This window comes from Molothrus aeneus, chromosome Z (assembly GCF_037042795.1).
Source record: "Molothrus aeneus isolate 106 chromosome Z, BPBGC_Maene_1.0, whole genome shotgun sequence".
Classification (NCBI taxonomy): Eukaryota; Metazoa; Chordata; class Aves; order Passeriformes; family Icteridae; genus Molothrus; species Molothrus aeneus.
In genome coordinates this window covers 40,018,394-40,031,912 of record NC_089680.1, presented here as the reverse complement: position 1 = coordinate 40,031,912, position 13,519 = coordinate 40,018,394, and the positions used below count along the sequence as shown (strand labels likewise).

The window sequence follows — 13,519 nt, the reverse complement described above, 5'->3', positions numbered from 1 at the left end:
GATCTGTACATGTAAGGTCAACATTGTTTTTATCATTGTTAACTTTCCTTTTCCATTAAGGAGTCACGACACAGCAGCACAGTTGAAGAGGACTCTGAAGGAGATAATGACTCTGAGGAATTTTATTATGGAGGACAGGTAATGCAGGAAATTTTTTGCACAAGTTCCAGGAAAGTAATATTTGAGAGTTCTTATGTTCAATCCATTTTTAATTTATAATGTTGTTTTTCTTATGTTTTTTTTCAGTGTTGAGTAGAGTGGCATGTGTATGTATGTACATAGCATTTTATGGCATAAATATTGAATTTGTTCAAAGTTATAATTGCAACATTTTCAAAATAACATCACTTTGCTTGCTTTTGCAAAGCTATAAAAATGGAAAAAGCATATACCCCTCAGAAAGCTTGAAAATAGAAGCTACTTGCTTACTTCCAGGAAACAGATAACTGACTCTGTAAAGCTTTTATCCCATTATTAATACAAATGGGAAGTCAGACTGGATCCAGATCTGTTTCCCGTCTGGAGAATCCATTTTTTAAACTAAAGAGCAGTGCATTTTTATGGTGAAAATCGTTATTACAAAACAATTTTGGTCTAGGCAATAGTCCATTCTTTTTCTGAGCTCTAGAGTAAAATTCACCTTGAAAAATGCTGCATATTTTAGATGATTGCACTGCTCTGTGTCTTTCCTTCTTGTTCCCTCAGCAGAATTAATTCTTGCATTCTCTTGTGTATTGGGCAATAAAATCTTTTCATGCCTTTTTCTTTTGCAGTGTGCTTTGCGCTGCTAGTCTCTTTATTCTGATGTCTCTTGTTTTGTAGCCTCAATGTTGCCCCAAGGAGTCATTCCTCGCTTACGTTTATTAGAACTGTTTATTTTGATGAACACTTTAGTGAATTACGGTCGCTGTTGGTGAAGGTTGTCCCTTACCTCAGCCTTGAGGCTGAAGCCATCCGTGCCCTGGGTGCAGAGCCAAGGCTGCAGGAGCACGGCAGCAGTGCCAGCGGGGTGGGTCGGTGCAGAGAGCGTGGGATGCTGATGAGCAGGACATCGCTGAGCCTCCTCTCCTGCAGAGCCAACAGTGCAGTGGGGCTAGCACACAAAATTCATGTTGAGGTGCTGTACAATTTAAAAAAAACAAACCAACAAAACCCCACAAACAAACAAACAAACAAAAAAACAACGCCATCCCCCTGAAAAGCTATTAAAAGTTATATTGAAGCTTGAACTGAAGTGATTTATTTTCTTTGTTTGAAATAGCCAACATGGGGAATTGACTCATGTTCGCTTTAGAAATGACTGCAGGAATTGCCTCTCTTCAGCTGCTGACTCCTACAGCCCCATGCTGGGGAGTGCTGGGGAGGACCATACACATAATTCACTGCAAAGAGAGATGTTTTATTTTAATCTGCCTGAGAGGAAAAAGCTTCTGATCTTGTCCTGTAGTGATGAGTTGTGTGTACTCGCTTCATTTTTTAACTCCGAAGGAAGGGCAGTAACCTGAAGGTGAAGGAAAAGGCAAAAAACAGCTGGGAGTGCTTATTTCTTGAACCAGGGCTGATACATTTGGTGAAGGATCCCTGGCAATGCCCAAATGGATTAATAAATATTAGCACTGCCTGTGAGTTACGAACACAGATAGCAGTACAGCATTTTGCAAGGCATAAAAGACCTGTGTAATAGACAAGACTTGTTCGAATTTAAGTGCCTGATATTAAAATGGAAACTAGATTATATTGCATTGTCTTCGCTATGAGGTAGTACATTTAATTGAAGGAATAACTGGCAAAAAAAAATCAGGTCTGTAATAAAAATAAAATATCAGTTGATTATTACTGTTTTGAATATAAAATATCCATAAACAAAATACGGTGAACAAGAAAAGAAAAAAAGGCATCACAGAAGGTGTATTTAAAAAGAGGAAAAAAGGACATTTCTAATTTAAAATTTCATGGTCAAAAAGATAGAAGTCTAATGAAGACATTTAGAGTTAAATAAAAACACTGAGGACTCAGAAAATAAATAGGAAATCAGGTAATGAGCAAAGTCCCTTGAAAGACAAAAAAGAACAACCCTTTTTCAAGCAGAGGGATTGTAGGAGTTGTCAAGTGAGCACCAGATGTATTGGGGAGACAAAAGATTTGACCATATAGACCATATACGTGGGGAACAAAAAAGACAGGCTCCTTCCTTTGAGTCAGGTGCCCCCAGAGAGAGGGGGCAGAAATAGTGACTTTAACAAATAGAGGGGAGAGATGCCAGAGCAATTGTGTGCAGTACAGTTGGGAAAGATGGAGGTCAGGGTAATTCTTAGCATTTCCAAGTGGCTGCAGCTGTAAAGGCAGAAGAGCTGCTGCTGATGAAACAAGGCCCATGGAAGATGGGAAGTGGCATTTGATGGGCAGTGTAAGGATGCAACCTTTTGCTTGTAAATTAAATGTTTGTATCCACTTCCTAAACACCTGCTTGTAATCCTCCCTAAGGATTTAATGGATAAATACTTTAAAGTAGCTAAGTGGTTCAATAGTCTAAGGCCTATTGATTTTCAATGGGATTTAGGTTTGTAAATCGCTTAATCTCCTTCTAAAAAGCAACCTTTTGTAAAATAATCTGAATAAGGTCTCAGATAAAAAACAGACTTTCTGAACACAGACCTTTCAATCACAAAGCAAAGTTACCAGATTTTTTTAGCTTTTATACTCACTTTTTCTGCAACTCTGCTAATTCTTTCTTTGAATCACTATCTTCTACATTTGCAAATAAGAACAGGAGAGGAAAACAGAAATACTGCTGCCTTTGGCTCTCTCTCTGCATGTCTCTTGTGCTTCTGCTACAAGACGTACTTGAAAATGCAGAAATACAAAACGCTGACAGCCTCCCCTGCGTACATCAATATGTCTGTGGCACTAATTCAGGGGTGGGAAGTACCATACTGTGGTCTTAAAATTTGCCAGAACACTGTTTTATTTCCTTTTTGAGTTTATAGCCTCTTGCCATGAGAAAATAAATTAGAAAAAACATTATTTTTAGCAGTGTGGTGTTCTGCATAATGTTCCTTTTGTATTTTACTATTATTGAAACATAAGAGTGATTTAAAAATCTGGTTTAGGACCAACAAAGGTGGCAAGTGCACCACTGCTACGATTTGTGAAACGATTGCTGTGCTTTCTTTGGAAGCAGGACAGCAATTACTTACGCATCTTTAAAGAATTCTTCTTTGAGTAATGAGCATGGAAAAAGGATTGGTTTCCCCCTACCTAAAGTGAAAAAAATTGCAATAACAATTTTCTTCCTGTGCTCTTCTACTTGGAAAATTGTTCTGACATGCCTGCCCAAACCAAGGAAGGATACTTTTTTATAATCTTCTGGTTATGGATAACATTTATATCTTTGACAAATACATGTCCATGCCATGCTGATGAATTTTGTGCCTTATACTTAAAGAATTCTAGGTCTAAGTCTAATCAAATTACTCTCTGCTGATTTTCAAATGTAAAAAGATGATCATCTGATTATTATTTTAATACTACTGACATTTAATTAAATTGAAAACACATCTCTAAGTATCAGAGCTGAAAGTGTCATAGAACTGGTTTCCTATAGATTTGGGTGTACAAATGGAAGAAATAGTACTGCATATGGATGTGGCTCTGCAATAACAAGAATTCTCTGCAGGATTCCTGTGTAAGGTTATATATATAATGTGTGCGTCTAAAGGGATAAATTGCATTCTGCTGCTTTGCTTTCTGAATTTGTCAATGCTACAGACCAAATCCTACGCTCATTTCTGAATCTGTTCAAATCTAGGAAGTTCATTGACTTCTGTGGAATTACTGTCATTCTAATTGTTCTAAATACATAGATTTAAGTTCACACAATAAGGATCATTTTTCTTGAGAAGAAGGTAATAATAGACAGATGATGAATAGATTGTTACATGCCCAAAGAGGTATTTTGGACCTTGTAGAAGGCAGAAGGATATTAATTATTTTGACTTCATACAGTCCAACCAAACCATTTCACAAGTTTTGCTTTTTGGTATAATCACAAACATTACTTTTTCCATTTTTCATGTAGAGTTTGAAGAAAAAAGGGGGGGTTGGTGTCTAGATGTATACTTCTTTATACCTTCTCTGGTGTAATACTTAACGTGGGAAATTGTTCTTTTAATTTTATTTTCTTCATCTGATACTATTGCACTGGTGGGCAGAATGTAGCCAGTAAGTGAGCTAAAAATGTAATTTAGATGCTGGAGTGCTGGGTATAGAGAATAGTTTCATGCTTCTCTTGTGCCCAAGCCATTCTAGTGTCTAGTATATATGAGAGTGGGACAACAAAGCAAGAGTGAGCAAACCTTTGTGCTGTAGTGGTTGGAGACTAGGATGACAAGACTGGGGACATGTGGTTCTTACCCTACTTAACATTTTTAAAATACACAAGTGTCCCAGAACAAACCCTGGGACAAACTAGGACAGATGGATGAGTCCTTTGCAGCTTCTCTTCCCGCAAACAGGAAGAGAACCTCAAAACACTTCAAGGCAGAGGTGCCTGCTTTGAAAATCTTACTGCTTTAGCAGATGAGGTGGCCTCAGGGCTTCAACTTGTCTTTCTGAGTGTGGCATTAAAGAATCTTAATGCAACATATTTTACAGAGAGTAAATAATCTAAATCACGTGCCAGAAATGAAATACAGAACTCCCAAGAAATTTTTCTTTCCCCAACAGGTTAGCTATGATGGAGAACTTCACAAGCACCCACAGCTGGAGGCTGATTTAACAGCAGTGAGAGAGATCTATGGACCTAATGCAGTATCTCTCAGGTATGGCACTGGCCTTTCTGTATTGTGGAACCTTGAATGTTTTGGACTTTGAGTTCTCTATGGACCTTCCCTGACTGCCAAAGCACAAGTCTTTTCTGGTCATCTCTGCATGTTGTGTGACAAAGGATGGAGTATTGCAAACCAGCGTCAGTGCTGGGTTTTTGGGGGTTCTTTTGTTGCTCAGCATGGTTGCAAGTAGCTGTGCTGAGAACAGCCCTGTTCTAAAACATCGTCTTTTGCAGTTCTAGTCAGGCAGTTGTGTTTTCTTGTAAATTATTATTCAACATTTCTCTAAACCCTTGTTAAACTCTTTTTCTGTCATATTCTCTATTTTGCCCCGGAGGTGAACAAGAGGAAGGGTAAGAGATTTAATAAATACTTTCCCTAGGGAAGAACTGGAGGAATTGGATTTGTCTAGTCTAGGAGAAAAAGAGAGAGAGAAGACACAATAACAGTTTTTCTTCTTCAGAAAAGCTGTTTGTAGGTAGAATGAGTGATCAAATACTCTGTATTGTCATCATGAGAGAGAGAGTAAGAAGCTAGGGCTTGATCAGAGATTAGGGAAGTTTTCAGATTGTGGGGATCTAAAGTATCCTACACAGGGACGCAGTAGAACCTTGGTCAGATGTGAATTGCTAAGAGTAATTACACACTGATTCTGTTGGGCATACATGAATGTGTACGATTCTGCCATAGTGCATGTCACGTATATATTTTAATAAGCATCAGGTATTTTATAACTTCATTTTCCATCAACATAATCTTAATAATTCCATAAAAATAACAGGTAGGTAAGATGTAACGGACCTGTCCTGTATTGCAAGGAAAATACTGAAGTTATCATACAAACCAAGTAAGAAGAGAGACCATACCTACAGCTTTGGTGTACTATATCTTTTCAAATTAAATGGAAATTTATGAAAGGTCAAGAACCTGGGGAATTGAAATCTGAATAGCTGTATATAGGTTTAGGAAATGGATAAATGTGTATTTGCTAAACTGATAACTATGAAATTTCTTCAAACTCCTAAAATGGAAACATTATGTGTAACCTTTCGAAAAGTTAAATGCATGTATTTTATTGAATCAGCTGTTTCACTGGAAACACTGTGATGCCCTTGAGCTCACTCTAGTAGAAACTGGCACCTGTGGCTGCTTTTGGCATTTGTAAAACTTTAATGCTTTATCCACTCTATTGCAGCTGAAAATATTTACAAATTCTTGGAAATACACCCCACAGCTTTAAGTGTTCATTTTCATACTCCTTGTGCAGCTCCACTTCTCTAAGAAGAGACAAGTTTGTCTGACAAGAGTATTGACTGAGAGTGGATATTTCCTAGACAGTGGACCCTCCTTTCAGTAATCTTTTGCTGTCACAGAGTCAGTTTTACATGCAAAAGTGAAGTTTCTGTACCTGCATGCTTTTCACCACTGCCCTTAGAAATCTGGCCACAAAAGCCCTGAGAAAGTGATCCATCCAGCTGATCTCTTTACATTGCTTATTAATTTATGGGCAGAGGACCTCTGGGAGCTTCAAACTCAAGATGTGTTGATGAAGCTATCAGATCATAAGATGCAGGTGTTGGAATAAAACATGATTTCCTCCTCATGTCAGCTTGGGAAATTAAAACCAGAGTTAGCATCATGTGTCTAAAATCCATCTTCTAGGATAGTAGTGGGGTGGGGGCAAAGGGATTTCAAGTGAATATGGAAATGTCACAGTTAAAACTAATTTTTATCTTATTCATTCTTCACTAATCTTTCTATTCCATTAGTTTAACCATTCCTCAGTTTTATTTATAAAATTTTTCTTGTTTACAGCCTTTTGAATCTCAGTTTCGTGAGTAACACCAGCCTGCATTCATAAAAAATTACTTAAGATACCATAAAAATGTTTAGATCTTCTGGAAAGTGAACAAAAATGATGCCACTGATGGGTAGGGTAGTGGCTAAGCCATTCAGTAGGTGTAGAGCTTCCCTATTTCAAAGCCAGGTTTTCAGTGAGCTGTAGGAGGTCACCTCTGGGTGAGGTGACACTGGAGCATCACTGAAGGTGGCTGGGAAGTCTCCTGTAATACAGGAGGCCCTGTCCTGCTGTTCACCTGCCCTGTGTGTGCAATGCGTGGGCAGACCTGATCTAGAGAGTGATCTTGGGTTTTCCCTGACCAGAGAGAACCATTGGGTTGCTGAATTTTGGTGGAAGGGGCTCCCTTCATCAAACTCTGCAAGAGCTCAAGCGATTTCCAGTGCAAACTCAGCCCTACCACAGCCGAGAGGTCACTTTGGTAGGAAACAGTTACATTTTACTGTTTCAAAACTGCCTTATTGACTGATTTATGCACAACTGCTGCTCTGCACTTAGTCAAGTTTAATAGAAAAGCTTGAAAGTCGCTGTGACAAGAAGCAGAGAAGTGGAGTTTTAAAGTTAAAAACATCCTAGTGGCTGAAAGCTAATCTGCGAAAATTTGAGATAGTACTTTTACAACATTGCCCACTTAAGTAATGTAAATGAAAAGGAAAACAGATTTTTGTTTAGGTGCATGAATAAGTTTTTTCTAGCTCTGTTTTTCAGAAGTCTTCAAGTACTTTGGGGGAGGGCAGTCAGAGTGAGTCAGAAAGTAAGAGGGACAAAAGTTGCAGTTTAAATGTAAGATTGCAGATGGCAATGAAATACCTGTTAATTCTGAATCTTGCAATACTACGCATAACAGATAAAACAGGTAACTATTGCCTGGAGCACATTACAGGGCAGTCTTTATTTTTGACAAACAAATGCTTGAATGTATGAAGCAATCCCCCAGGTATATCATGCCATCCTCTAGGCTATGTTGTATTTGTCTACAGTGGTTTATCCGAAGCCTATTCTTAGGTTACTGGCTGTTAACCCGAAATACTTTTGAAAATTAACAAGGGTTTTCTTGTGTCATAAGTGGGAGTAGCATGTGACTATTAATTTTTCTTTGTTTATCTGTGCAATAAGTGAGACAGAAGTACATAACAGCAGAGAGATATTTTGGGGGAATCAGTGGATAGAGAGATATTTTGGGGGAATCAGTGGAAAAGCAAGCCTGTGTAAGCAAGATGCTCTGAAAAAAACTTCTAAGTTCAGGAGATAGTCACCCACTGTGAATATTGATCCAATCTATGTAAATGTGTATTTTATAACTATTCTGATTTTACAGATAAAATAATCCTTTATAAAATCTTCCATGTTGTAAGTACTCCTGGATTGAGGAGTATCTTAAAGAGCTCTAATGTAATGTAATTATTTCTTTTCAGGGAATATGGAGCCATTGATGATGTAGATATTGATCTACATATTGATGTTAGCTTTCTTGATGTAAGTAATCTAATCATAGAATTCCATAATGAACATTAATACCCATTTAATTTCGCTACACATCAGACTCTCTAGACAACCACTGATACTGTCCCTTTTTTTGGGTGACTTGATCTTCACAAGTGGGTGTCACATTATTGATTTAATACACGGTGGAAAGGTTTTCTTCCCTTTTAGACCACATTGTTAAAATGCTGAGTTAGGGTTTTATTTGCTATATGTGTATTTCCTTCCAAACATTTTTTGTGAATGGTAAATGTTTTAATAAATATAAACGAAACACCATTATTTTTATGCTAACCTAGGCATGAGTCAGGAGAAAGCACTTACACTCCTGAAGGGGGGAGGACTCTGTCAGGAGTGCTCCTGTACAGTGATTAGAGAGAGGCTTGACTGGCAAAGGGACAGTAGTGCTGTTTCTTGGCTGGCAACACAGCTTCTCTAGCTGTTGTGCTGTCATTCAGCTTCACACTTCCTCACCTCATCTGTGCAGCACCTTCCTGGCCTCTATATAATAAAGAACAAAAATGAGAACTTTTAAGGTCATCATTAGCTTCTGCACAGATATGTCTTATTTTCAGGTCCACACAGCACATAAAACAGTTATTGAGCCTTACTAAATTTTTAAGAAAATCTGATCATAGCTTGAATTATTTAGACCAGTTTTAAGGAGATAAAGTTTCCTTAGCCCTTAGTTATGGGGCTAGTTTCTATTCTGTTTTTTTTTTTTTCTCCTTTGCTTCTCAGCTTTGAAGCAGTACCTGTTAGTAGATGGGAATGTCTCTGCCTGTATGTGCAGTGTTGTGTATAAACCTCTGCTTGGTTTAAATGAGCTCAGCCAAGAATTGGAAGTAGTCTGACACTGCTCTTTGGGGGGTGTTGACGTGCCATAATTTGTCCTGAATCTAATGTGTTATGTTGGAGTAGATGCTAAACAACTGGGTAAATGGATGGATGGTGTTTGTACCAACCCTAAGGCAGACTGACAAAAAGCAGTAGTTCCTCACAATGGCTAATGATGTCTGTTGCTTTCTTTATGTCTTACACTAGGAGGAGATTGCTGTGGCCTGGGATGTAATTCGCACAGAGCCTATAATAGTGCGACTGCACTGCTCGCTTACACAGTACCTAAATGGTCCAGGTTGGTCAATTTTGTATTATTCTTGTGCCTTGTGTGGTGTCCAGTCAGAGCCATGGGGCAGACACTTACTACCAAATCTTTGATCCTGCTTGTGCTGACTTCTACTGCTGAGAGGAGTCCTATTGATTTGAAATTAGGCTTACACGTATTTGCATGGCTGGGCCCTTCCTAGTGACACAAGCATCTAATTTAAAGTTTCATAGGTTGATTTTGGGAACTTGTTTTCCTGATATCCTTTGAGATGCAACTGCTTCCCCTAGGAACCAGGGTTAAGCAGTAAAGATTGAGAGTTTCTAATATGTGATTTCCTCATTTTTGAAATCAAACATCATCTGCACCGATGAGGTATGACTGATAATGAAGACTTACACAGACCTGTGCAGCACATTAACATGCCCTTCTTCATGCAGCTTTTAAGAGCCAGTCCATGGTAATTGCCCTTTCAGCTTCTGGTTTCTACATAAGTATGTGACCTCTGGAAATCTTCAGATTTAAAAGAATTTTTAAGTGAGTAAAGTTTCCTCATTAGAGAAGTGGTCAAGCTCATGAAGAATCAACTGATTTTGAAGATTTGTAAGCATTCATATATGAGAGTCAACTCCAGATATATTTTTACAGTGCAAATCAGACTCAGTTTGGATTATAGCTTGCCCAGACTTGGAGACTTGCAGTACAGGCTGTCAGCTCATGCTTTTGTCTGTGGGAGAACTCTGCCTCTGGAAAATGAATAGATATTTCCAGTCCTGTTCAGCAAAATCCGTCCCAGTGAGCTATTTCTGTAGGATATGTTGTCCAACAATTCTAGATATAAGCTATATTCTGTTCATTCAAATAAGCATTTCATTATGCCAATCTTTTTTTTCCCCTTGACTGTAGTCTTTTTGTCTGTGGTTTATTACTTCAATCATTTTTGTTAATATACAAATCTTAAAGTATGCATTTGCAATAGCAGGAAGCAGTGTTAAGTGTTCAGAACATTCCTATCAAAATGTAATTTAAAAAATAAAGAGGTGCAGCAAATATGGGAAGGTGAGGTATGTAGAGCAGTGTGCAATGAGAAATGAGAAGTAACAAGAATATATATTCTGACAAGGTTAAGGTGGCAAGCATAGTTCCCAGTGCTGCAGCTGGCTGCTTGTGTGAGTGCCGGTGTTCTGAGAAAGGCAGGAGCAGGGCCACAGGCAAGAACTTTGCTGACGTTGGCTTTATGAGCTCAGCTGCTGTTGCAGCCACGTCTCTTTATTTACTAGCAAAACACAGTGAGATCCACCATCTTTTGTCTTAATTATGTGAATTCCTCTTCTGTTTTCTTGAGAATACAGAGCCAGAATTTTGTGCTGTATCTGTTTCTGCTGTACAACATTCTATTGATTGAGAAACAGGAACACAGTATATTGCAAAGCACGGTGGGGGATATGAGCACCACCCTGTAGCTGTGTAATGTACTGATTTTAGGTAGTTCTTCTAGTTAATAGCTTGTCTCAGCAGTGTCTGCGTGGGCAGTTTGTCCCTCATGCCTTCGAAGCCTGTCTTAGAGAGGATGAATCAGCCAGTGGAGGTATTGGCATGTCTCATCTGATTGTGGAGTCTAGACAAAAATTTTGGTCTAGGTATCAGATTTTAAGATTGCTAGTTGTAGGTATAATAATATTTAAAGTATTCCCCATCCCACCAGCCCCCTCTAGAGTGTCTGAAATTTGATAATCCAAAGATATTGCTATACTTAATGAAATCATGCATCCCTTTTGAAAAAAATCATTGGTTTGTTTTTAAAAAATGAGTTTATGTTTGATGTTATTTGAATAGTAACATTAGAGGAGAGGTAACTACTGACCTTTGAACTAAGTTAAATTGCATGGCAAACCTAGATATATTGTATTTTATTATCAAATTTAATCTAATAAAGCAGAATTAAAGTGCAACTTGGATATTCTGAATAAAATTCTGCTGAATGGTCAGAATAATACCGAAATATTGATTTTCCATTTCTAATAAAATTTGAACAAACTCCAAATTTTTTGTTTTAATTTCTTTTTTATTTTACCTTGCTCATTATCACCTTATGCGATACAAAGTATGCAGTCTGTTTGTGCTTGTAATATGCTTTGGTTGTTGTCCTGCCTTGAGGCCCTGTGGCTCTCAACAAGTACTGGCTTCCATCTGCCACTTCTGTCTAGCAAATGTTATTGAAGGATTTTCGTAATGCCACTAGCTAATTGCCATCCTTTACCCTGTACGTTTGCAATTTCTGACACGAATATGGATATACCAGTGTTAGGATAGGCCTTGAGGACATTTCAGGGTAATCCTTAGCCACTGGAATTCACATATCAGGCACTTATATGATGGTATTTGATCTTGTATTAAAACACCCTCAAAAACAAAAGCCAGATACAAATGAATTCAGTTTCAGTCTGGACTTTCTTTGTAGCCACAGGAATTCTGCTGTGTATAGACTACTTACTTGGGAAAAAAGTTTAAAATATTAGGTGAGATGAACTGCCAGTCCATATACATTTAATCTGATGCTGCTTGCCACTTGCATAGTGTATATGTATAAAACGACATATTTTTGTAAATAAAATGAGTGGGAAGAGATACATTTGGGAGAATTCCATGTGTAAAATTGTAAATTATGTTGGCTGAGGTTTCAAAAAGGACTATTTCTTTCGTAATATGCTTAGATGACATGTCCACCCTTGCCATTGTTTCAATTTAATTGTCTGTAGTCAAGCTCCACAAAGAAGAGGGTCCTTAAATAAGACTTAGGTGGTCACAAGTTTGTCATTACTGCTGTAAGTTCACATACCAACAAAATATCCTTTTTCCCTAGTGCCAACTGTGGATGTATTTCAGATCTCTACTAAGGAAAGATTTGGGCTGGGACATCAGCTGAAAAAGTAAGTCTAGAAAAGTACAAACCCATGTTTATAGGCAAATATTGCACTCTTTTAGTTACTGGACCATGTCAAGTAGAATAAAATTCATGTTGTCAGGTTTGTTGTTGGATCAAAGTATCTTGAAGTTGTTTATCTTTAAATAAAAGTCAATATTTACCATATTAAGTTTGGATTTGACAGCTGTTGATGAGAACTTGATTTGTGTTACTTGCCAGAGTTTTCTGTCATTTTGGTACCTTTTAGGAAGTAATCTATAAAAGGTATAAAGACCATATCTTGGAATGTTCAATTTCATGTTTCTGCTTAGATGGTGAAGCCTCTGAAACAGGAGTCTTTTTGAGCCCCATGCATACCCTGGGGGGGCTATGCTTTCATGGTTGCCTCTAGGATATGCCACAGAAATTAGACCATCCATGTTTTGAGGACAAGGTGGAAGGATAGTCAAAAAAACTGGCAGTTTCATGTGGTCATAGTACAACTCTTTTTAATATAATTTTGCTGAGTCATCTCTTTGCATATGCTTTTATACATGTGATAAATTTTTAAGTATATGGGCTTTAGTATCTCACCATTACAACATTAAGAAACCCCTGAGGTAAAAAAAAATCCTGTTTAGTGTTTTAAGAAATTCAGCGCAGCTTTCTCATGTTCTTACAAATGAAGCAATTTATTAAAATCTCTATGGTACCTGACTTTGAAAAAAAAAAAAAAAGAAATGCTCCCTCAAAATGTTCTCTTAAAATGTTTTGCAGTTTACCCCATCTGTGATTTTTGCACCAGGTAATTACTAAAGGTTCCCATATGACATTTTCAAGAACATAGCTGCACAGCTCACAACTGAGCAGGAGTAAAAATTCCCATGGGCCCAGTGGTCCCTCATGGCTATGGCAATGGGATGTTTCTCTTTCTCACCAAATTCAGCCTTGACTTTTATCACTATTATGACCCCCACTGCCAGATTAGTCAGAGAACAAGATTCTGCTTAGCCATGCGGATGCAGTAGCCTGTGGTCATGTGAGAGGTAGACCCCTATAGCTGGATTTGATGCCCCTGACTCAGTTTGTCTCTAGACCTCCATGATAGGTATAGTCTGCATAAGTTTTGCAGTTGCAGTGGTTCTTTACACAGACTGTATTCTCATTAGGAGTCCCATATTAAATTAGTTCTATGTGGAAAAAAAAGCCTTTTTGAGGATCTGGGGCACCCAATCACTATTCTAGCTAGCACTGTCAGTGTTCTGCCACATACATGAAAATTTCAGCTGTATAGTGAGAACACTGCGTTGTCATCTGCGTGGTGACCACTGAGACCGTAGTGT

At 38.0% G+C, this 13,519-nt stretch overlaps 1 protein-coding gene across 1 annotated transcript in view; it reads left to right on the top strand.

Annotated features, from left to right (window-relative positions):
* PARP8 (poly(ADP-ribose) polymerase family member 8) overlaps window positions 1–13,519 on the top strand; it is a 119,087-nt gene that overhangs the window by 63,644 nt on the left and 41,924 nt on the right. The window contains exons 6-10 of the mRNA XM_066568953.1: window positions 61–138; window positions 4,726–4,820; window positions 8,100–8,160; window positions 9,211–9,301; window positions 12,135–12,201. Coding sequence (XP_066425050.1) covers window positions 61–138; window positions 4,726–4,820; window positions 8,100–8,160; window positions 9,211–9,301; window positions 12,135–12,201 — 392 coding nt within the window. The remainder of the gene's footprint in view (window positions 1–60; window positions 139–4,725; window positions 4,821–8,099; window positions 8,161–9,210; window positions 9,302–12,134; window positions 12,202–13,519) is intronic.